Here is a 25,992-nt window from a genome sequence, read left to right on the forward strand (position 1 = left end):
GGTTTTTATGGAGCATGCCACGTGTTTTCTCCAGGGATCACATTAAATTGATCAGTGCCTTCAACATCCGGCACTCTCTGGACATTGCAGTCAGCAAACAGCCTTGTCAATCAGACGGGGCTGAAACAGACCCTGTGGGCATTCAAGGTCTCTTCAAACACTCACATTTTCTCTACCCCCTCCCCTGTAAGCGGTGACTTCCCCCGCCATCACTCGCCCTCTCTTCCTCTCCGTCTCATCTGCTCCATCTGAAATCTAATCTCCTTAAAACTAATCTCCATCCCCCCTCCTCCTCCTCCTCCCTTTGTCTCTCTGGCTCTGTCTCTCCTCTTTGTTTCTTCCCAGACTGCCCTCTGCCCATCACCAGACCTCTCTGTCTTCCCACCTGTCTGCCCGTCCTGCCCTCATTTATTTTTCTTCACATTTTCAGCCATCACTCTTTCCCCCCCAAACAACTCTGCTCCAGTCTCCCTCCATCACCCCTGACAGGTAGCCTTTTTTTGCAACTTTCTTATAATACTATACTATCTCATTAACCTCATTTGAAGGGGAGGTTTGTATAAAAAAATACAGAAATTTGCAATCCTGCAGCTAATTCCGACTATTGATCGTGCAAAAATCCTGCACTGGTGTTTATCATTTAACAAATCAGACAAGGCTAGAAGGCAAAGCTTCCCCTACCCCAAACGTTTGCATTTCTTGTCCACTTGAGATGAATGGGAGGGAAAGATGGAACATTGCTAAATAAGACAAGGGAGTTTTGGACAGACTGGGAGGACGAGGAGCGAGAGGTGGGAGGAAAGATGAAGGACCGGCTGAGGAGAAGACCGTGAAGAGAAGACAGGTGGCAGGTCGGGTTTCTGGTGACTGACTGATGTTCAGGGCAGAAGAAGATGAAAGCAGAGCCGCAAGGCCGCCACACACAGACCGGGAGGGGTGGGCGGTAAAACAAAGAGAGGGAATTTCATCCCCGGAGTGGTGCCCGTAGGTCTTTCTCTCAGGCTGCTTGCTCATAAGATCCCCATTTTTATGGCCATTATTTGCTTCCACACATACAGCCCCAACAACCTTCTACAACAAGGTAGGTGGGCCAGTATCTCGAGGTGTTAAGCTGTAATTGTTCTTTTTTAATTACACTATTCATTACTCTTTGATAGGGACCATATTACCCAGCTGGATTCATATCAAGGAAAAGGCACAAAACCACATACAAAATAGTGATGGATAGGAGGAAGAATGGGGACAAAACATAAAAACCAAAAGAAAGGGGGTTGAGGCTGTAAGGGAGCTGTATAAAGAAATATATTATGTGATGTAAAGAAAGAAGAGGAGTGAAGGTACAAAGAGAGGTAGGGAGAGAAGAGAATATAATTGAAGTGCAGACGATGCAAAGAGGGGAGGAAATTACTCTAAAAGGTACTATAAGGAGGAGACAATGCAATGGATTTCCCAAAGATGTTCCTTGAAAATAAAAGTTAAGACGGACATCGAGATGGCATCAAAGGAACGGGTTCAGAGAGAACACAGGCAGAGTGGTTGGGGGGAGAGGAGGTAAATGGAAGACAGGGAAACAAAATAGAACAGATGGAGAGAGAAGGGATGAGGTGGTAGCAGGAAGGAGGACGTTCAATAAGCCCCTGAAAAAAAAACCTTGCGCTCCCAGTACGATATCTTTGCACTCACCGGTGGAGGGGAGACACGCGTGATAACACGTGCTCACATACGTGCAGTAACAGCTCCAGCAGAAGCCATGCCATGTTTCAGACACAGTCTTCCCAGTGTGTTCCTGACATTTCTTTTGCGCTTTGGATGAAAACCCTCTGTGAGACCATTAAGCCAAAAGAGCTCAATGCGAGAAAAAGTGTGTTATGTGACAACACTGGAGCTGGAATGTGCACAAACTAAACCTTCACATTTGATATACAATCACTGCAAAGTTGCCATGAGTGAACAATAAATGTCAAATGTGTTGATTTGTCTGACACACATTACAGGGATCATGACTTCTGTGTGGCTGTTAAATCTTTCGTTTCAAGGCTGATCTGCAAATCTCTGCACAATACATCAGCCTGTGTCGGTTAATATCTCATACGAAATATGTTAAAAGGGGACGTGATGGGAGAGAATAACAACATGTTGTTTGAGTTTAAAGAAATACCTGAGGAGATGGAAGGTTGTCTTTAAAGGGCCACAGAAGATTGTCATTTTCAAGGGATTACATGCTACGATGTACTACACGTGTTTTTGATCTGACATCCGCTTTATGTGCTACCGCCAGTTTGGCATGAGGTCATGCTGTATTGTTATTTGTGCAGCACAACTTCAGAAGACCTGCCTTCTCTAATAGGAGCCACCAGCATGATTCCCTTCAGTGTTTTGGCCTTGGAGCTGACAGAAGGGCCCCACCTGAGGATGGAAGGTGCCACAGGTTCGATATGGACGCCTCTGAATTATCCCTTTAATAATTAGAAGTGCTGACTGGGCCCATTAAGATTTATGCTGGTTTATGGGCAGAAGCACTGCGCACACAGAATCGCTGCGATTTATTGCTCAGGGCTGAAACAGTGTTGTGACTTTCAGAGAAGGAGATTCATCGCTTAAGCTCGAAATGGCCCCGTAATTCTGAACTCAGCTCAACTCATTTCACCTTCTCAACCTTCATTGTGATTACTAAACACTTCCACCAATTCCTCCTGCAAGTGGCTCAGTAACACGTAGGAAATACTGCACAATCTTTATGTGCTGGTATAAGTGTTGGCAAATGTCTGCGTTGCAATATTTAGTTACGGAAGAGGGCCAAAGCAAATAACGGCAGTTCTCGGAATCCTTCCTGCTCTAATTTGGCTAAATCCTTAACAGGAATATGTTTTTGGAATGGAGATGTATCTTTGTCCGTGTCTGTGAGTCATTATTTATAATATATGTGCGACTACATTGTATGTTGGCCTCATTGTCTTCACGGTGAAGGGCATGCAGAGTTGTATGTTCATGCGGGCTCTTTGAATGTCATCATTGTCTCCTCTCAGGGAGCAGGCAGGCTGCTTGGCTGCCATGTATCAGCCCGTGCTCCTCACTGATGAGCTCTGCTTATCGTAATGAATGATTGAGCAGCATGTGTGAATGTGTGTGTGTGTGTGTGTGTGTTTGTCAGGGATTTACAGCCACTCTTGGCTGTTGTAAACACACATGAGCCACTTTGTGAGACTATTTGATTTTAATGCTTACTGTGCAAGTAGTCACATGTCTCCATCCCACGGCCGATAACCTTTGTACGTGTGTAACAGAAGATGCCACAATGCTTGATAGAATACTTCTTTATAAACGTAAGCTATCAATTCCGGACAGACGTGTACTCAAACTTTGAAAGGGCTGTAATCTACAGACATGCGCAAACAATGTGTAATCAATGAAGTTGGATGACTATTTCTCCGCCTATAAGTGGTTGGCAAAGAGTTTAATTTCCCATTCTTCCTAAAACTGACAATGCAATCTGCACAGCGTGCAGCAGCCACTGTCCTTTACGACCCCTGCTTCAGATCAGGAAAACGTCCCCCCCAAAAACTTTTAAATGAAGAAACCTGAGGAAAAGCAACTGAGATTGGATCCCTTCGGGAGGACGGACAGCATAATAGAGGCCCCACCATGAGATGTGATATTTGTTGATCTAATGACTAATTCTAGGCCAGTTACTGGGGAATATTCCCCCACTTCTTATCAGTCCAGGACAGATGAGCTAATATGGATGAAAATTGCCTCACACAATCAACGCCACAAACAGGATAGTTATCGGTGTAATATTAGTCTATTAGTCATGCAGCTTGATGCTGGAGTTAATGAGGTGCGGGCTGAGAGTGCAATGAGGTTTTATGGGGGAGCCAGTAAGCATAAATTCACCCTCCGTCTGGAGATGGACTAAGGTGGTCCAAGTAAAACTTTTGCTGCCATCGCCTTAATAAAAAAAAAAAAAATCTGCACTGAAAGTAATCACAGATTTTGCTCTCGCTTTCTTTTCCCAATCACGCTGTCATTTTCACTGCGAAGCAGACAGCCACACGAACACAGAGGAAAGGCGATGGTGGCATCTCTAATCCTGTTAAAGCAGCAACAGGGGAAGGGGGGAGCAAGGGGAGCATGGGGAGAATGGGGGGGGGGGGTAACTTGTGGCGGGAGAAAGCCTGCCGACAGCGATGTCTCGGCTTGTGAATACACTCTGCTGGTAGAAAATCATGCTGCTGCACGTAGAGTGGGCCTAACAAAAAAGGAAACACGCACACACACACACACACACACACACCACAGGATTGAGGTTTAAATATGTTCTGCCCGCTGTCCCTCCTGCATGCTCCTGCCGCCTGAGGAGCACGGAAAGGAAAAGCAGCGAGCGGTGAAAAGCCTTTTGACTCGCTGTGGGAAGCGGTGACAGGGTGACAGGGCTCAGCTAGCACACGCTGCGGCCCTGCCAGGTATGCACACACACGCACACACACACACACACACACACACACACGCACTGGACGGCATGCTGGGAGACAGAAAGATGTGCTTAACCTGCATTGCGGCGCCACTATTTGTTGAGAAAAGTTTGATAACAATCCAAAATACAGGGCAGTGAAGCTTTACTCAGTTTTCTCACACAGTTTTCATTGTGTGCAATATATGGCAGTAAATTATTAGTAATGCATGAGATTATAAAAAGGGGGAGTCACAGGTAAATAACTATCATCGAGAATACACTGGAATAAAATTACTTTCCAACCAATACTTTCCAATACTGCCTGCTGACGACACAAAAAGTGGCAATAAAACGCCTTGCTTAAAATAATCGGTTGAAATTTGCGACAGTAAGAAGTAAGTTGACAATGACAATCATGCCACAGTCAGAAATTGTGCGTGAAAAATAAAAAAAAAGGCCATAAGGGTTGCGTTTTTGCAATTGTTCTCATTCTATCAGCAGCAATGCAAAAATGGTAACTGAAGGATACGTGCAGAGGGGGAGGGGGTATGAAGAGTCCCGAGCATGAGCAGAAAAGAAGAAAAAGAAGACGGGATGAAAAAGCAATATCCAAAACGAGTAAGTCAACGGGAGACGTTCAATTCCGAAAGGACAAACTGACTGTGGTTTAAGTTGATTCTGAAAGGCAACCTCCACAGAAAGTCATTCTAACGTTGCGTCTCTTGTATGAAGCAGGGACATTCTCATTCCTGCCGTATATAATCATATTCAACGGAACAATTGCAAAAAGTCAATCTGTTCCTTCAATCAGCTGGATGATAAAAACCATGTTCCGTCTGGAGCCTTGAGGTGTTCGGCTTTCTTCCACTCATCCTTTCACGCGCTTAGTAATGCTCTCTTTCACTGTCTCTCTCAATCTCAGACTAAAGGAAAAGTGGAGAGGGTGGGGGAGTTAAAAGAGACGGCAGAGGGCTCTTTCCTTTTTGCGATTCCATCCGATTCTATTTCTCTACACGGTCCCAAAGTATATCCTACACAAGTCAGAGAAACCCCCTCCAGTTATTCACCAAGGACACACATACGAGTTCTTATTTATAATACGAGACGGAACGAGGAGGATGTGTTCAGCGCCACGAAATTCACCACAATTTAGAAAACACATTGGTGTTTTAAAATGTAAGCGTGACGATTGTATCGTCAAATATAAACTTCTCTGATGTCATGCACCTACCGCCATGTCAAAGTCCTCGTATGTCTAATGCATTTTGGCAATACTTGACTTGACAATACGTGACTTTCCCATCTTCTGTTGTCCCCTTTAAGCCCCCCTTCCCTCCCCTTACCCTCTTCTCTCCCAGCACACTCGTCTTACCTCCCCTTCACCAGGCCCATTCCTTGCACCATAACCACTAATAAAAAGTGCCACAATGTCTGTTAAAACACGAGAACGATGTTGTTCAGGAGCTGATGGGACTTTAATGGGCTCATAAATGTTGAAGTAAATACATGTTGAGAACAAAGTGGCTTTTTATAAAGAAATAGACACAGGATTTGTTTCTCGAATTCTTGCTCGAACAACCTTGAAACTAGATCATTAAAATGAGAACAATGGTCATTTTTTTATGAAATTGACATTATTCTGGAGGCTATATAACATAGACAGTAGATTTTACGCTATGCGGTAACATGCCAATCAGTGCGGAAATCGAAAATGTCATTACTTCATGCTGTTAAAGTATTTGTGGGAAATTTGCATTATCGGCTTGTGAATACTTGAGTTAAGGATAAAACATTGTTCTGTGAGATCATAGTGACCTTAAACATGGGCCACGAAATCAAATCAGTCAAACCGTGGTGCCAAATTTGCACAAATGCACTCAGGTGCACAGATGTTTCCCTGGTATCACAAGAATAGGATTGAGGTCACAGTGACCCTGACCTTTGACCCCTCAGAGGATAACTTTTTTGGGGTGGTAAACTATCCTTTGCTCTTTCTTCTTAAAGCTATGCCATCAGATATTTGCTTTATGTGACATATTTAAGGCAAGACAACCGTGTTTAGAAAGCTCCCTTCAGAATCACAGCTGTTTTAACGGGTTAAGATGTACTCCTTTCATGTATTAAATCAATCTGAATGTGGCAAAACGGTGGAGATTACCATGACCAAAACATTTATTGTGATTAAAAGTATTTTTTCTTCCTTTTTTAAGTTATTCCGACCACTATTTCTGCAGCCATGAATGTATTAGGTATATAAAGTTTAAAGTTGTAATTGATGTCTTAAAATGATATCATACAGTATTACGGATGTTCCATGTAAAGCTGTATTTCATATCCCCACGTGGGATGTGCGGAATACACACAGAAATAGAAATAAATTAAATTATTCCATGAATTTAAAGATTTTCCTCCAAAGCCGTCTTATCTTGTCTCATAAGGAAACGCAGACAAATCTCAAATAAATAAAACGTGCTCACAACTCATCTTGGCGACAAACTTTTTGCCATATGTTTTATCAACTGTAGTCTCTACTTTTGCAGTGCCATGCACACGATTATGCAGCGCCTTCCTTAATGTGTGCGCTGCCTTATCTTCTGAAGGCCGATCCTTTTGTAACACAATGTGGTGCTGCTTTCCAAAGGGCCTTTAAGAAAGAAATGAGCAGAGTTCACAGCACAACACCTGGAGCGTGTTTGGCTCTTTAATGGCCCAAGAACATCTACATAAAACTCCAATTACACACACTCATCAAGTCTCACACAGGCTACAATATACCACAAGCTCTAAACTAGATTGATGATGGATGGGCAAGTTGGCATATTTCAAAAGAGCCAGAAGCGCACTGAAACCGAATGCATCAAACGATGCCCCTTAGCAAATCTTGGCTTTGTGTAATTAGAAGGCAACACGAATGCTCTAATTAGGAACACACATACCCTCAAACATAAATAGAAAGCGTGAGAGTAGAGAGACTTAGAGAGGTAAAGAGAGAGAATGAGAGGAATTAAATCATGAAGATAAATTTATGGCACGGTCATATTTACTGCTTTAATAAGAGTTGGGTGAGCAAAGAGAGCCGCTGGAGGGCACACAGCCTATGTCAGCAGATATTCAAACACACACACACACACACGTCCATGCAGGCACACGTCCTTGTGGATGAGAAACTGATTTACATGTCAGTCTTTTTAACCGAGTGGCAGCCTTTAAATTGCACACCCTTATGCAGCGGACATATTTACATGTTACGGTCATCGGAATATGTGTGCACATACTCGCACTAACCACGCTCCTAACAAGCCATAGTGGTCATTCCTAACAGGCAACAGCTGAAAATGGTGTGTGTGTGTGTGTGTGTGTGTGTGTATGTGGACCCGCAACACATTGCGATTGAGTGTGAGCGAGATAAGAGATCTCGTGAAGAAATGCAAAGAGAGGCATAAGAAAGGCAAGTGAGAAAACGGCTGGATCTAATTAAAGGCCCCTAAGACATGCGCTGCCTGCAGAAATGCTCGCTGATAAAGCCATCGCGCCGCTGTCTGCAGACAAAGCGTGTACAGCATCCTGCGCCCTTTCAACTGTATGTTCACACCTGCCTGCACACAAGGACAGGAATGAATGTCAAAACACTATAGCTTGCGTCCCATAACCCTGTCCATCTATCTCATCTCCAAGAAGGAAATGACCGATTTGATGACCGAGGCGGAGGTAGCGGCGGTGTATTTGGGGGGGGGGCGTAGAGGGCAGCTTGCGGCGCTCAGGGGCAGGTTGTGATATCTGACTGCTGGGTGGAGGTGGGATGATGGAGGTTTTGAGGAGTGCGGATAAAAGTCCACTGATAAAAGCAACGAGAGCGGAGCGGGAACAGAATCTCAATCAAGTCCATCATTTAACCCCTGAGAAAAAGGGTGGGGACAGTGTGCTGTAACAGTTGGAGGCGATGTCCACAGTAGACTTGATACTTACCGGCCCAGCATGGAAAAACTCTGCCACACTCCCATGAGCATATAAAAAGAGAATCAAATCAATCGATGCTTTTAAGATGCCTTCGCTGTGGCAGCATTGGAGAAGTAGGACTAAATAAAACCTTGCAAGGTCTGGACCTGAGTGTTGCTGAAAAGTATATCCGTTTAAAATAATTAACAATAGAAAAAGGAAAACCGTTAAATCCAGTTCAGTGCCCATTCAGGGAATGTACATGTAAAGTAAAAATAGTCAAACACCCCTAAAGGTGCTTTGATGAATCCTCCTCCTCAACGCTCCGCTAACCTGTTATTGTCAGATGCACCCAAAGGCTATTCTTTTGGCCATAAACGGTTTTGCTCCATCCTTTTAAAGCTAAATAACGTGTGAAATTAAACATTTGCATCCTGTGTGAAATGTGAGTTTTTTGCACCACACCGCATCGGTTCCAAACAATAAAACAAGTAGCAAGACCATCATTATTTTCTTTCTTTCTTGTTTACAGTGACTGTGGCTTCACCTGTATAAAAAAACAAGACAAAAACGGATTTAGTTCATCCCTGAACTTCTGATGTGAGTGGACGCGTGAAAACAGACAACCTCACTGTACACATACCGTTTCCGAGCTCACGGTCCTCATGAGAAAAGTTTGGATCCAGTTGAAACGTCTTTCCGACTCGCCTCTAGTGCCATCTGGCAATGCAGGTTTTTAGTAGCAGGTCAGTGTTTACAATCTCACATTTCGTTCCCCATTTGCGGGAAGAGCGTCAAATATTATTCTGTGCAGCGCTAAAAAGTGCACATCTTCACCTACACACGCCGCACACGCAGAAAGCCGATTTCCAGCCCGACAGCATCCTCTGTTTCCGTGGAGATGAATGTCAGTCAGTGACCCCCCCCCCCTTTGTCCCACTGGACAGGGTGGAGAGGATGTTGGTGAGGGAACAGAGAAGCAGAGGAGAGTGTCTGACCCTGGCTCGCAACCCACCTCCCCCTCTGGGTGCCACGCTGGCAGCAGACATGAACGAGGGAATGAGAGTGGAGAGAGGGAGATGGATGGGGGACCGATTGGTCATTTCTCCCTGACACTCAGTGCAGGCGGGGTGGCTGGCCTGGGAACAGGCTGTCCAGCTTGGGCGACAGTCTTCCAAGAGAGAGACATCACACAACCTAATAATGTTTTGTTGATCCCACTGACCACGTTAGGCCTCTGAGTGTGTGTGTGTGTGTGTGTGTGTGTGTGTGTGTGTGTGGGGCGAGCAGAGACGTACTGCTCTCGTGTGTGTTTGATCGTGTGTGTCAGGCATGCATTCTCTGTAGCATGAAGTCTTTCTTTGAAAGGCAAAGTAAATATGTAAGTGTGTTTTAACTAACTAGCACCAGCAAAAAGGGAAGCAACCCTGTCGTCTTCCCTGCACTTCCTCTTTGTCTCCCCGGCGAATCAATGGCCTCCGAACGAGAGCTCTGTCAAAATCAGAGAGAAAATGAAACCAGAGGGGAGTTGAAAGGATGGTGACGTCCAGCCAGACTAAAGGTTCCACACAAGGTGCTTCAACGTCTTATCCCTCCATCCTGACCTCAGCAAGGGTCGGACGGAGTAACACAAGAAGACAAAGACGACGGTCTACAAGACAGAACGGATGATGGCTGGAAGCACCAGAACCAATCTACCCGCACTAATCCCCCTTTTAGTACAACACCAGAGACTACACTGTTTAAACTCTATAGTCCTTACAAGAAGTGAGATAAGACGGTTGAATCAATATTTCATTATTCACGGTGGCTTCTCGCTTGTTCCACAGTAGAAGTGGATGGTGTCTCCAATGAGCTCATATATTCCTGATTTCATTTGAATAAGGGTTAAGTCCACAACTAAGGTCTGGACCCAGACGTATTTGCACCAAAGACCTAAAGCAGATGGATAATTGAGAATTCTAACTTTTGACAGAGCGATTTCAAGAGGAGCAGCTTTTCTAGCCTTCACAGCCCTCGTTCAGCGGCCCCGGATACGTCGACCAATACCCTGTGTCGTAAATCACATCACGTCATGCGGCTGGACCAATCAAAGAAGTGTTATTTCAGTAGCCCTTATTTTACTTGGAGCAAGGAAAGAGCAGTTATTCATCCTTAGATTGTGTTTTTATATTCCATCCAGTTCGATTTGAAAAGAGATAAATATTGTTGAGATCTTAATCAGTAGAAGTGTTAATTTAATTCGACAACCAGCTGTTGACTGCAGTCAGACGTTTATACAACTGCTCACTTCAATAATTATTACTAAATCCTAGCTGGATTTGGACAGTATTGTGATTTAATGTGACTTATTTATAAGTATATATATATACGGGGAGCAGGAAAAAAAATACCAGAAAAAACATGTCCTCAAAGTAGCAAAGATAGTGGAATAAAACATTATGTATTATATATAACATTTGATTGATTTTGAATCAAATTCACTAAAATGTCCGAATCAGGAGTATGACAATTATTTGTGACATGAAGCAAACACTCTTCTTTAACCAATTCCCTCTCCATGTTTTGTTTATCTTTGGCTGATGTCATGTGATCTGTGGAAACAGAGCCTGAGAAACGATATAAAAGTGGAAATGATTACAGAAATATGTCACACCGCGGTTCCTGAAGGGATTTTTCAGCGGCCCTGACTTTTTCAAGAATGAACCCTTGATGGACCTTGGGTTTGTTGAAAGACGACTTCCTTTACACCAGGGATCATCTATACGTACCTCAGTCAATCTCCCAGCATGACGCGATTAGCTAATATTTGCGGCGTCTACGTTTGAACAACCGACCAACCAGAACGAAGTGTCTCTAAACCAATCATATCGTTGCTGTCAAACTCCAGCCGGCTATCAGTCATACTTAAGTCATCAAGGGTTTTCAGCATCTACTTTCTTCACCACCACCACCAGTGTCTGGACTCCAGGGGGATTCTGCCCGAGCGGAACTCATCACGGCACCTTGATTATCCTGCTTAAGGATGGAGTCCAATCTGCAAAGATTTCGTGCTGTATTTCAATGTGAAACAGGTGTAATAAATGCGTCATGAATTCAGAATGGGTCTCTCCTGATCAAAACCTATTTCTCCTGTTTGAGGGGCCTCAAAGTCTGAGAGATCCCAAATGTTACAGGTAGTGCAAATATGTGTGAGTGTGTGCTTAGTGACTAGCTGCATAAATGGAAGATAACCAGAAGTAAGAAACGCATCTAGCTTAGAGCGTGTTACTTCCACATACACAGGGGCAGCATGCATTAAGCATGAGAGCTGCTCACACCAAATACCACTGGAAAGCCTGCCGCCACTTATGGACTCATGTGTGCAAAAAAAAAGTAAATGAAAATAAAACGCAAACTGACATGCACAAGCATTGGCTCATTTTGAGGTCTAAAGAGCCAAAATGCGAGGGAGAGAGGGAGGGAGAGAGAGAGAGAGAGAGAGGAGGGATAAACTTAATTTAGAAAGCAAACAAGCTGTTCACAGCTTCCTCATCTATAATGCAGAAGAGAAAGCCCCAGCGTGTCAGCAGCAGAATACACTGATGTCATCTCCACCGTGTAAAGGTGTGCATCGTGCACGCTTACGTGCATGGATTTTGCTCACATGGATTGCCAACGTGCAATCCTTTGAGTATACACGCATTCCTCATGTTTATACAGGATGCATGGGAAAATCGGTGCCTCAGCCCATCCTGCTCACACACTATACACAATGACAGCCGGGCTTCGGAGACAGTGTAGAGAATCTGATGTAATGCAGCTTCAAACACTCCGAGCGATCAGAAAGGAACATCAACACACAAAAATAAAAACACACACACACACACACACACACACACACGCTGTTTTCCGACTCTCATTCTGCCAGACGGATCACTGAAGGAAACAGCTCTGGGAGAGAAGGCCTGAAAGTAAAGAGACAATACAGGTGAGGGGTAAAGCCCATAAGAATTGAAAAATCAATATCTCTGTGAGGCAACCACTGCAAAAAGAAGACTATTATTGTATACACGTATGGGCAAGAAACACAGTGCAAGCAGTTTGTCCAAACAAAAGATTATTATTAAGGGTACAGGGTTTTGTCTGGGCCAGAATGGCATTAGCTGTTCCCAGTTTCTACCGTTCTCAACGGAATAGGTCGCTGTGCCGGGCGACTGTGTGCTGAGGGAGTCGTCTAGGAGATAAGGAGCTAAATATAACCACTACGGATCCACATACTACTACAGCCACCATCAGTCACAGATGCAGCAGAGCTCCTTCAAACACGCTGTTAAATTATCTCAATCAGGCTCTCTAGTGTCCTCGGCTATACGTGAACGCTGAGAATAAAAAAAATGACTGACGTGTGTTTTGTTATTCAGAATTTTGATTCTGCTGCATGTCCTCCACTGACAGCGATGGTGACTATATGTTCTCTTATCAAGAACAAAGTTCAAGCAAGGATGCTAAAGGGAATAGTTAACTTAATCTGCTTTCTGGTCAAGTTAGATGAACACTCATGTCTATATAGTACATATAATGCTACTAGCTTAGCACGTACAAATACCAATATGTAAAAAGTTTACTTTTTGTTTGTATGGATTTAAAAAAAATCATGTGACGTTATAATTACTGAGCTTCAGAGGTGCTGTGATGCAGATTGTGTTAGAATGTTCTCATCTAACTCCCAGGCAAGAAAGTTAATAATCGTTTTGACCAAAATGTTGAACTGTTTCTTTACTGATGAACTTTAAGATGCAATGAAACGGCTCTGCAGCACAGATGATTAGTTCACATTCAGCCCATTGGCTTTGCCTCTTACTTCTATGCATCGGTCCTATTTTTGGAGGTGAGACCTCGTGAGGCATCTGTTTTGGTGTATGCGAGTTTGTCCTCTTTGTGTCAGAGACAAATCTGCAACAACAGAGGTGATGAAGGTGTGACGTTGAATATTTTAGGAGACCACCCACACACATTTCAACACGTGGAATCACAGATCCGCTACTTGTACCTGAGCTGTAGCTGATGTGTCGCTGTCTGTGTAAATGTCTGCGCTCCATATTCAAGCGTTCTGAGCCTGTCCAGCACTGTCATATGTGCACGAGGCCCCTGAACTGCTTTAATAATAACTTTCTTTTGTGGTGTAAAGAATGGAAAAAAGAAAGAAATAAAGAAATAAAGGAGGAAGAAGAGAGATAGATAAAGAAAATAATGTAGGGCATGATGAAAATATTAAATAGGAAAAAGAATGACTTCACATCTTTAGCAAACATCTGATCATTTTGTCAAACCTGAGGATATGCTAGGTTACCGTTTCCAAAAAAATACCTTAAATTCTTCAGGTATGAGCCTACTCGGGAAGTCCTTTTGTGAGAGCGGATGTTATTTTTGTCTCAAATATCTCCTTTGGCACATAAGTTGTTTTTTTATGCACTCATGTACAACAAGGAAACCATTTATTTAAATGTGAGGCATATTGATACGCCTCACACACGGAGAAAATAATTATTTTAGGGTGACAGAAAAGCCAATTAACAGTCAACGCACGGTGTGAGAGAAAGAGGACGAGGTGTACAAATATAGAGAGCCGTAAGATTGGAGGTAAACAAAACTGAGCACATAAACCGCATTAATTCTCCCTCTGCCGTTGTGCTATTTTAAATGGTATTTCCACACTTTGATTAAGCATTACCGATTAAAGGAGATCTATTCACGAGGAGACATTTTTAGCTTCTAGAAATAATAAAATACTGAGTAAATAAAACTCAACCACAGGAAAGATTTGATCCGCTGAATGCCCACTGGGGTTAATAATTATTTAATTAAAAATAAAGGGCATCATTCCCTCATTTTCGTCTCATTTAAAAAGGGGACCATACATTTTTCTACCTGAAAGCTGCATATTACTATTTTAAAGATTTTGAATTTGAAGAAAATTTAAGAAGACAGGAAAGGGAATTGGAAGGCACCATAGACCTACATAGGGTTGTAGGTATTTTAGAGACGAAAAGAAAACCCTATAAAAAAAATCGGATTAATCCATCATGAAACAGCCTATTTATACTTACTAACTTGGAACTGCATTCATGGAAATAGTCCATTCTGTGGCAGGAAATACCATCTTCTAAAAGACTTAAGGGGGATGGAAAAGTGGGTGCTGATGCATGATACAATTCCCTAAAGTAAATGTTTTACTGTAAACAGTATCGTAAACCTTCATGTTCACAGAGATAGCGCAGTAACTCAGGACAGTCATTAACTACTCACAGTGGCTACAAACTGATTGGGCCTTTTGAAATTGCTCCATGAGCACAATATTTGTTCCAGGATCCGTATAATCTATTCTAAGTGAACATCACCACACCAGTTAATTTGAAATGTGAGGGACGTCAGCGATCATTGGTACCTCACAAGTTGTCAGGATACGGTGATTATCTTCCTCTCTCCATCCATTTTCTGCTGCTGATGTGGCTCACGGGGGGAGCAGGCTAAGCAAAGTATCACAGATGCCCCACTACCTCGCCGCTTCCCCTCGGCTCACCTTGAGGTGTACCAGAACGTCCCCGAAGCCAGATGGAAGACACAATGTGATACTTCCAGCAAATTCCTGGTTTGCCTCAGGGCCCCCCCCCTGTCAGAGGCACCCGAGGGGCATGATGATGATGATGATGCCTGAACAGGTTCAACTGGCTCGGTTACATTCAAATATCTGGGCTCTTCACACTGACCCAAAGCAATCTCATGCTATCGGTCACTGAGCCAAGCTCATTACCGACACAATACCATACAATACAATACCAACATTCAGATGCTGCACTGGTCTGCTTGTCAAGCTCACACCCCGTTTTATCTCGGTAATCCACTATTAGACTTAGAGGTGCTCACACTCGTCCCAAGAGAAGCTAATCAGATAAGGTCATCTGTCCTGAGAGTTTCTTTGAATCTCAAAATAAGAATAACGAATATAAGAGGTGGGGCTGAAAAAGAGGAAACAAAGGAACAGTGACTTCTGTTGCTTTTGCAGGTCGTTTAAAGGCTTAATCCTACTGCCTGTTTTGCTCATACTTATACAAGCACCAGCGTAATTCTTACCTCTTAATTTGCCAAAGCATTTTTACTATTTGTAATGTGTAAACAGACACATTGGGGATGGAATGCTGGAAGCCTGGACAGGAATTTAACAATGTAGCTTTTAAAAACGCTCACAAAACACTAACATAGAGCATGGATTATAGGATAATAAATGTATTATCGAGAATTCAAGTTTTTATGTAAATTCATGAACATAGCCATTAAGAAAAGTGAGATGAGCCATAGCTTTAAAGCAGGCATTTATTTATATAGAAAACATTTGGCACAAAATACATACTGTGCTTTTGGACCAACTACTGCTGAGTCGAGGTTACGTAACTCGGAGCGCAGAGTGACAGTTCTCACCTGCTGATTTATTTTACAATTTGCTTAGGATTGTGATTGACAGGTTAGAGAGCTCTAGGATGGCATTTGAATAAAGACCGTCTGAGAAAGTTCACTGTTACCATGGTGACTGTAGAAGATTATGAGGACACGTTGGAGCAATATTTAAAACGGCCACAGAGGCAACTAGACAGGTACTCTCCACGTGGGTGAATATGGGGCACACATGCTTTCCACATGGATATACTTTCAAAGGTGATGGAAGTGCACGTGCAAATACACGTATTGGCAGTGACTTCAAAGATTAAAAAATCTATTATGGCCGAAGACTTGAAAGCAAAAGGATCTTGGCAGGGAAGACTCCCCAGCACACTGAAGCACACTCACTTCCAACAATCTCTTTGTGGGTTATACACTAAAATGTGCACTAGACCGCACTGGACAAGTTTCAGGCATTTAGGCCCAAAGCAATCTCCGTTGCATCTTTTGACTCCTTTATTGTGTCGTCCTCCATTCTTTGTGGCCTGGTGAAGAACTCCTTCTCTTCATGTGCATCAAACCAGAGGACAACACCTCCTCCTTTCAACCTTGACTCGTGGATCAAAAAGACACGGTAAAGGTCAGGCAGAGATCAAATGTGCCTTTGAGAAATCCACCCACAAGACATCAAGAGCCTCCACGGGCATGCTTAACACACATCTCCAATATTACAATACAAACACACACACATGCACATTCGACATGGCTGAGTGCTTAAAGGTTAGATTTGCGGAAGCAGGCATAATGTCAATGGGTCAGTTTGGCATATGAGCTGTTGAAAATATTGAATGAGAACCAACTGAGCCGTGCAGATGCAAGCTGCAGAAACGATACTTGCGTCACGCTATTTAACCAAACTATTATCAAAAGACTGCAACTGCGTTGACGGAATTCAATATTTCTCCTGGAGTAACTGTGTGGGGTCATTTGAAACTGTTCCCACAATGTCTTTATCTAAAAATAAGGCCCAAAAAGAGCCCGTTGAGCAGCTCCTTACCAAGAGAAAAGACACACAGCTTGTTACAGCGGGGGACCTAGCAGCACACCGGCCCGCCGAAATACTCAATTGAATGCCTATTTGGCATCATTTCTTTCAAGACCTTAGGTGTGCCTCCAGCATAGACAAAAAGAGGGAGAAACAGAGGGAGAGAGAGACGGAAAAGCCAGATAAACAATCACCTTGCCAAAAACTACTACTACTTAAATGGCCAGAAAACATTTCATTAATCAAACTGCTCCAGCTTAAACTGTTACTGCGCCGTTAGAGCGGTGATCAGAAGCACCGGCTCTCCGCTGGGCCACAGACTAATGAGACAATCTGCAGCTAGCTGTCACAGCCGGGTCTTTATGATATCAGGGAGGTGCCTCCAGTTAAACAGCCATTGACCGGCTCCTTACTCCCTTCTACTTAGCCTCCTTATGGTCGATGGAAATAGGGGTAATTTGTGGATGTGTGAAACAACGGAAGAGAGAGATTCTTATTAAAGACGGAGGGCGGATGAACTTAACATGAGCTCTGTCGCTGGGAATCCCCGAAGCAACGGTGGTAGAAGAGACAGTGGGCTTTGTGGAATCGTCTCATAAACTTCCTCCATCTCTAGGGACTCTGCTGGGAGCGAGCCGGGTGTCGATGATCAGATCAGAAGAAGAAGAAGAGGAGAACAGGAGTACAGTATGGACCCGCTGCACCACCAAGGTAGGACATGCAACTCACAGCCTGGATTTCACTCTCTCCCTCTTTTGCGTTCGCTACCCTCCTTTTACATAACGCCCACCCTTGGGAATCCGTCCTACAACACAGCTTCCCTCTCCTCCTCCTCCTCCTCCTCGAGGATTGCTGCTAATTTATGTCTTTGCATCGCCTGTCGGCACCCGCTCCTCCTCAGCGCCAGGTGCACTGTACTGTGCACACAGCAGGGCTAGTGCCCCGAATGAGGATTACAATAGCTCTGATCCGATTCATCGACAGTACCGGTATGGCGGCTGGAGAAGGGGAGATGGAGTGAAGCAGTAGAGTTATAGAGCTGGGCTCGACTGTTCCAGAGGTTTCATCTGAGCGGGTCAGAGAGGGGATCAACCCTCAACTCTTCTCCCCCCCCCCCGCTGCCGCCCTCCTCTGCTCTTTGCGCTACTCCTCTCTCCTCCAGGGATCTCATTATGGACGACTCACAGGCCATGAGCACCGAGCCCATGTGCATGTGGGCTAAAGACGGGGGACGAGCCCTATGCGGCACGGAGTAAGGAAAGAGTGAAACGAGACGGTGAAGAAGAAAACCAGGAGAGAAATACAGGATACTGCAGGAAGAGGGAGAGGTGGGGTGTGGGCGCGGGGGAGACGGGTAGAGGTGTGCAGAGAGAAGTGTGCCGTAATAGAACAGTAGAGCATATTGCCTCAGGTAGCAGATTGTTATTACTGCTGCAGATGGCTCAGAGACACTCCACGCAGATTGATGTTTCCTTATAGTCTGTGCGCTGGCATATAAGTCAGATCCTTGTCTGTGCGCCCATGTGTGAGCATGTTATACGCCGGTTCGGTTTAAGTAATGTCAGTCGAATGCCATGATTTCGGGGATAAATAAGCAGTGAGAAGCTCAGAGGGAGACTGCGGCGAGCAACGGCATCCAATCCCATCTCTGTACCCCATCCGTAAACGATGGCTTTCATTGTACAGCTTGCTGTAAATATTAAATCAAGTGATTCAGGGTCCTGTGAATACAGTGAATGCCCTTAACTCAGAAGACTTAAGTTGTGCTCAAATGCTCATTCCCTTTTCACTCCATTTTCTCCTCATCTTCCCCCAGAACCTCGGCAAACATCCATCTCGCCCTCCTCTCTTTTCAGCATGTCAGCTATCGTCTCTATTTGTGTAACAGCGTTCATTGATTTCTTTATGACGGGGTCACAAGATGCTCTTCATGTGACACTGAGGACCGTTTGTGTGTTTTATGTTTGTGTACACGACTTGATGTGAGCGTGTGAGTGTGTGTTTCTCTGCAGGCCCACGGATGCAATGGTCAACACTAATCTAACCTGGTGCATTGTGGACGGAGACACCGATGGAGGAAGAATAAGACACACTGACACACACACTGCATCTGACAATCGCACAAATGAAGGATTCATGGAGGCTCCAATTTAGAGATGTCATCCTCAAAATCTTTCAAAAATCCTTTATATTCTCTCACCTCCTCTTTGGAGCTTTTCTAGCCATCCAGCGTTCTCTCTCCACCTCCTGGTCTCCTCTTTTCCCCTCTCACATAGACATGATACATCTCTAAGATATCTTCCCAATTGAGGCACACTTTCCATGTGTCGATTGCGTGCATGCTGGCTACATACAATATGACACACTCAAAAAAATGATACCAGCTGTTCAATTTACTTGATTGCAAAATGTTTTATCTACGTTACAGTTGTACGTGTGCAAGTTGAACGTGACGACATTGCGTTCGTTTTACAAAATATTCAACAACTTCACGTTGAAAAGATTCAGTCACGCCGATATTAAGTGATAGATTTGCGTTTCTGCACAAGAACCTGGTAATCATCGAGAGAGAACACGCCCCGAGATGAGATATCGCGAGAAATATCTGCATCCATCCTTTTATGCAAATGAAATATTCTTCAATACTATGATCAGCTGTTAGTCCTTGTGTTCATTGTAATGTTTGGGTTAAAAACGTAAACCATGGGTTAAAGATGCAACGTAAGGCGCTTTGATGACATGTAACGTAAATGTGAGTTGCGTTGGATAAATGACATGTAATGTAAATGCAATGTAAGTTGCTTTGGATGAAAGCGTCAGCTTAAATGTAAATAAACTTCCTCAACCACATACTACAAGGTTTCTTTATTTGTGTCATTGTTTGCACTTAATATTTATTCTTTTACTTGATGAAATCATGGAAAGGACACAACATCTTCTGCCCTTTCTTTTCACATTAAAGACTTGCCATTAAAGGGGGGGGGGGGCTTCTGCCCTTTACGTCACTGGAAGTAAATCAAGACAAAGCGTATGTGTATAAGCATTGAGTTTCAGGTAACTTACAAGGGTTCAGCTAAAAGCCTCACAGTTCATATAAAAAACTGCACAACAGGGTCACCGTGTGGGTCTCTGTGTTGCTGCACAGCCGTGTGGGCGAATGTTAGTACAGAGTCAAGCTGTTTGTCTCGGTTAACGTTACCGTTCACGGGCCCTAAAGAGCTTGTTAGGCGGAATACGGCACAGCCATTAACGGGCCCGTGTGCTTCGCTTACTTCCACCGAAGGAAAACACATTTTGTTCTTGTACGACAAAATCTGTTCGCCGGAAGATACATGGGGCCGCAGTCGGTGTTACAACATTCATACAAACATGATGGAGGGTCATTGGACAACACGAACCACGTCCAATTTCTTCCTGGACACATGCAAGCAAATTATTAGGAGACTTGGATTTTGTTTTCACGCCTGTAGGTTGTATGCCTCTGCCAGAACAAATCTTATCAAAAATAATTTTCATTTGAACTTTTTATCCGATCAGACGTTTGTGTGAAATTACCATACGCGCACAAGGGTTTTCTACCGTACAAGGCGCCACCTTCCCATTGCAATAAACCAACAGTGGTACAAAATTCACAAACCGTAGGCACATCTAAGGGAATAACTTTGTGTTGGATCGACCAAGGACACATCGACCAAGGACACAGGCATAAACGACCAGAGCCGGGGATCAAACCGCCCGTCCTCTGATTGAAGGACGACCCGGCGCCACCACTAGGCCGCTGCTTTTCTATGCCACTGCCTGTTCATTCATTCTCATCACATTACTTTAGCTTTGATCCCTGGTTCATGTCTCAGAATATGCCCCTGCATGAAAAGAAGACTCAAAGATGAACTGGCATGAAAAGCAGTTTTTAAACAAAATACGTGTTTCATTAATTGCAAACAATAATGTTACACACATTACAAATATTTTTTTGCACCATGCACTTATACTCATAAGTGCATGGTGCAAAAAAATGTTTCTTTAATAGACAAAAACAAACCTCCTGTCCCACTTAATCGCTGTTGCTATTCATAGTGTGTAATTGCATTCATTGCATTATATCCTATTAACACAATATGAAATTGTTGAGTTGGCATTAATATGAAATATGATAGATAAAACAATAAAAACAAGAGTAATTTGGCTTTTTTTCTAATTTAAGCTTGTCCAGCTGATTTAAGACCATGTCTCTGTGTGTACTGGAGTTAAATGTTGTCTCCCTACGTGTACAAATGCGAGAGTTACTGTCTCTAAAGGAGCCGCCTGAGCCAGAGCCTGCCTTGACAGTAAATAAGCTAATAGGCAAATGTCATTGCTGTTAAATGAGTTAAGCCCAATCGATTTCGACTGCGGGGCGGCCAGAGGTATATAAATTCATTTCAAACCAGACACCAACTGACAGCAATAAAACAAGTAATCTGTTAGCATCGGTCTGCTGAAACAGGGGTCTGGTGTGTGTGTGTGTTTGAGAATGTGGATGTGTAAACGTGCATCAAGAGGTAGTGGGAGGGAAGGGGGGCGGGGGGAGGGCGACGTGGAACGAGGACAGGAAAAAGGGATTACGCAGGGTAGATGTGGAGGCACGGATGAAGCCGTCGCTCCGCTTTGTGGCGTTCTTGGCGGTGAGAGATGAGAGAATGATCTCCCACGCAGGCAGCAGGAATGCTTACACTGACACTTTCCCCTCAGCCGGGCCCCCCGGAGGAGGAGGAGGAGGAAAACTTGCCAACATGTCACACCGATGGGAACAGATCAATGTTGACACACACTTCTAGCAAAGCACGGACGCACACTTGCACAAGCGCCGACCGAGCATAGACGATGTATTGTGTTTATAACCATATTTCACACCAATTTTTTTAAGCTCTTAAACTGACACCCCTTCTGGTCTCTTAACTATCCATCACTGACATTATTTAATTAATGACGGTGCAGACTGGCAGCAGCATCACTTACGGTGCCGTGACAGACACGGCACTGAAGTATCGCATTTTCATCCTCATCGCAATACTTTAGCTATATGATCACTGGTTTGTGTCTCAGAATAAAACTCACCCAGCTAATTCCCAAGGGCCACACTGTGAATCACAGGGATCCACCCAAACAACAGAGTCGGCGCCTACGCACGTCAACGTGCAGACTTCATTTCCAATCTAAAGTGGTACGAAGTCTCCTCATCAAATTTTTGGCAGGAAAGCCAATTTGCACAGTGAATTAACAATTTTGCAGTCACATATCACGTAATCACTATTCTGTGGGGATCTTAAGACATTTAATGCTCAAATAGAGTGTTGGGTTGTTTTTCTGTATATCAAAACAACCGAGCACACGTCTACACAGCAGCCCCACGGGTCGGCCAGCAGTGTGCTCAGACCAGTCAGAACTATTGATTTACCATCAACGGGCCGAGTTCCAGGACACGGCCCCTCAGTGTATTAATAATTAATTTGGGTCTAGGGTAACGCAATAAATGGTTAATACGCGTAGAAAGATGTAAAAGACACCACAACATTGATATAATCGGTGGAATTCCATATAGTGTTATGTGGTTAGAGGATGCTTTCTGCATATGAGCATATGGAGAAGGAAAAAAACACCCACACACTCACACACACACACAAAACTGTTGTGGAGTTCAATATGATTTCCATGAAATATGCATGAAGCAAGTTTGATCCCCACCTCTGCTACAGGCCAGTACCAAGGTCCTCACATGAGCTCACACACACACACACACACACACACACACACACACACACACACACACACACACACACACACACACAACACAGCCTCACACTGATGAATGTCTGTCCTTCAGAGAGCACAACAGCCACAGGAGAGGGACACAGTGTGAATGAGAAACACTGAAGCAACAACTAAAAGCTGTGAGAGGACTATTGTTATAGGGCTGTTGAGATGCTTTCTAGGAACTATAATGGACCAAATACTGCACACAAGAATTTTCCTAACTTTTTTTTCATGAAAGATTAATAAATTGTATGCTGATAATAATACAGTGACTCTTGTAATTTGATTTTCTCCAAAACTGCTCCAGGTTAGCAACTCTACAACTGGACCCACTGTAACAAACGATTCTCACTAAATACAAATGAATGGCGGTACATCGCACGTTATCTAACATACGTTTTTTACAAAGAAAGGGAGGCAAATAATTCGTATTGTTTGTGGGTACTACGGATACCCAAATGTGAGTTTTTCATCATACAAACCTTAGAACTATTCACTGTTTTAGTCTGTGCATCACTGTGCATCATGCTTGAAACGTCTGTTGTAGTTTTTTGTGTGTCAAATTTCAGTAGGGTTGTAACGTTTAACTGTAGCTGATGAAATGAAGTGCAAAAAGAGTAAAACGTCTTTGGCTAGGAACAAAGCAATTTCTTGTTCCTCAGTTTTAATACCATTTTCTGTTTATGGGAATAAATCCCCGTTAACCCTACAAACGTGAGGTGGGAGGGAACTATAGAAGCCGCACTTTATCCACCTCGGAGTCACCACTTTGTTGAAGGGATTGGATGTGTGGAAGATTTATTATTTTTCCAATACAGACAACGTTGAAACAAAAGGAAGTGGAGAGGGGAGAAGTGGAAGACAGGAGGAGGAGGTTCACTGTCATCTCGGGCTTTTAAGTTACAGTAACTTTCTAATTAGTAAGACATTTACTGCTGTTATTCTGTGCTAATGAACAACAAAGTCCTTCAAGCAGAACAAACAAGCTGGAAACAAAGCGCACACACGCACACACACGCACACAAACAGCGTCTCACCAGGACACCAGCCCATCTGTTTGCAAAGAGAATCTTTCTTTTCTCTGGCGCTGAGAGTGCGAGAAAGTGCATCTCCCACACACACACACACACACACACACACACACTACTGAGTATGCAGACATGACATCATAGTTTTCCGTGCCGAGTCTCTGCACAGAGCGTGGGCAGGAGAGCGCGGGCCGCTTTGTGAGAATACTACAGTGCGCGAGCCAACACAGACGGAGAAACTGAATAGACTGTGCCTGTTTGTTTGTGTCTGTGTGTCCTCGTCTGCCACTTAGAACTCGAGGCGATCTGAAAGCATCTTCCTCGCATCTTCGCGCTCATCTTCCCCCCCCTCCCACTTTTCCGTTTCTGTCCCCTTTCTCTTCTCCTTGCTTATACTGTTATTTTTTTCTCTGCGTTTTTTTTTCTCTAGCATTTATTTGACTGCCATGCTCTATGAGCACTGTTTAATCCCACCCCCCCCCCAGGAGGAAGGAGTGAGTAGGTGGGTTGGGAAGACGGTGGGTGGGTGAAAGAGGGGGGGACAAGGGCAGAGGCACTTCATTAATCAATCACCCAGCTTAGAAAATTTACCTAATTAACGACTAATTAGAGATCTGGGCATAGTGCCAGCTGGCATCCAATCCACCTCCACCAATACGACCCCTGCGGTCCCCCAGATGACACTGGAGGTAAACACCCCCCCCCCCCCCCTCAGTGCCTTCTTTGCGCTCTCATTATTAGTCCATGCATCCACTCAGCCATTCATTTTGTGTTCTCTGCCGAAACAGCTGATAACTCGGATGGCTGGAAGAGATCTAGATCTGTGGCCACCTGCCTCATCCCTCATCCCGTGTGCCACTGGTCTCCGGCCTTACCGGAGAAATGTTGGTGGTCATCCCAGGGTCCCGCTGGCTCTCAGGGGGCCCCGTCTCACCCCGGCGATGGGCGTCCCGGTTCCGGCCTTGTCCCTGCCGGCTCCCTGTGCGGGATGTGCTTGCACGCCAGGCCCGCTGGATCCTGGGAACATTCATAAAGCGATATACATATATGAGCGACATCTACATATATCTCATAGCAGGATTATGGCGCCCATGTGGGAGGGGGCATTCCGGAAGGCCAGGAAGTCATATTCCTTCTCTGCATATGCCGATGTTGGCCGGCTGTTAGAACATTTTACAAAATTGGATGAAAAAAAAAGAAAATGCCGTCAATGTGCACCATATCAAATTCCTCTCTCGTTTTAGTTATTTCCTTCAAAACTTTCTTTTCTTACATTCATTTCCTCGGCCATTGTCAACATATTTTCATTCATTAATTCTTAATTTCCTCAATGTTTGGTTTTCTTCCCCTTCAAGCCTCTCGTGGCTCACACACTTCTCTGACCTCTCCCCACCATTTTTACCCTCCATGAGATCACTCTCTCCATCTCTCCGTCTCTCTCTTTCCACTTCCTTTCATCCCTGCATTCACCCCCACATCCCGGCCCAGGAGGGAGTGTAGGATCAATTACCCGATGGAGAAACACATTCACCTCCAGTGGAGCAGAGAGACAGCTGAGCCAAATGGAACAAATTGAATTAAACCATAACTCCTAGCTCTAAAACCAATACCTTTGGCCCTTCTTATTCAATCCCAGTTTTCTGAACTTTTATTCTCCCTTTCCTGTGACCATCTGTCCGTGTTTCCGCTTCCTCTGCCCTCGGTGTTAAGTTGATCCTGAGAGTTCTTTTGCTATCAGCCTCACCTTTCTACACCCCAATCATGTTGATTCTTCACTGAAACTTTCTCTTCTCCCCGACTTTCAAGGACGTGAAAGCCTGAGGCGTGTAAAATCGTGGGCCCACGTTTAAATAAAATTGTGCAGGGTGGAGGTGTATGAGGGGTTCGGTGCCCTCTGACCCCTTCCACACATTCATTCATCTCCGATTCTCCGCCACACGATTAAGACAATTCACTCAGAGGTAATATGGGTGACACTTAAAGGCCTAAAGTAGAAAAGGAAGAGAATAAACAGATTCATAAAGAGATCAAAATATATTCTCCGACACAGATTGGTCCCAGGTGATACTCACACGATGGCCTTCATTTCCAGTTGTTGTTCACTCCGATGGGGGCTGTTGTCATCAGCTTCCTCACTCTTACGTGGGGGGCTGCTATGGTAATAAGACGGATGAACAGACGTGTGACAACAAACGTGCTTTACGCAAACTCCATTTCTATTAGATCATATTTCATGGGGTTTTGGAAGTCGCAGCCTAATGAGCTCGATGGTAGAGTTCACGTTCATGAGTATGAATTAATAATTGCATTGCATGATATGC

At 44.1% G+C, this 25,992-nt stretch overlaps 1 protein-coding gene and 1 long non-coding RNA gene across 5 annotated transcripts in view; one reads left to right on the top strand and one right to left on the bottom strand.

Moving 5' to 3' along the window:
* schip1 (schwannomin interacting protein 1) overlaps positions 1-25,992 on the bottom strand; it is a 151,423-nt gene that overhangs the window by 120,125 nt on the left and 5,306 nt on the right. For 3 of the 4 annotated variants that reach the window (XM_040164241.2, XM_040164327.2, XM_040164495.2), the window contains exons 4-5: positions 25,744-25,824; positions 24,547-24,688 (exon numbers count right to left, since the gene is read on the bottom strand). In XM_040164241.2, coding sequence (XP_040020175.2) covers positions 24,547-24,688; positions 25,744-25,824 — 223 coding nt within the window. The remainder of the gene's footprint in view (positions 1-24,546; positions 24,689-25,743; positions 25,825-25,992) is intronic. The other variant, XM_078098338.1, reaches the window with a different exon arrangement.
* Positions 17,445-19,702, top strand: LOC144400456 (uncharacterized). The gene is made up of 2 exons (XR_013462390.1): positions 17,445-17,561; positions 18,863-19,702. It is a non-coding gene; the product is annotated as an uncharacterized LOC144400456 (long non-coding RNA).

This window comes from Gasterosteus aculeatus, chromosome 1 (genome assembly GCF_964276395.1).
Source record: "Gasterosteus aculeatus chromosome 1, fGasAcu3.hap1.1, whole genome shotgun sequence".
NCBI classification, from domain to species: Eukaryota; Metazoa; Chordata; class Actinopteri; order Perciformes; family Gasterosteidae; genus Gasterosteus; species Gasterosteus aculeatus.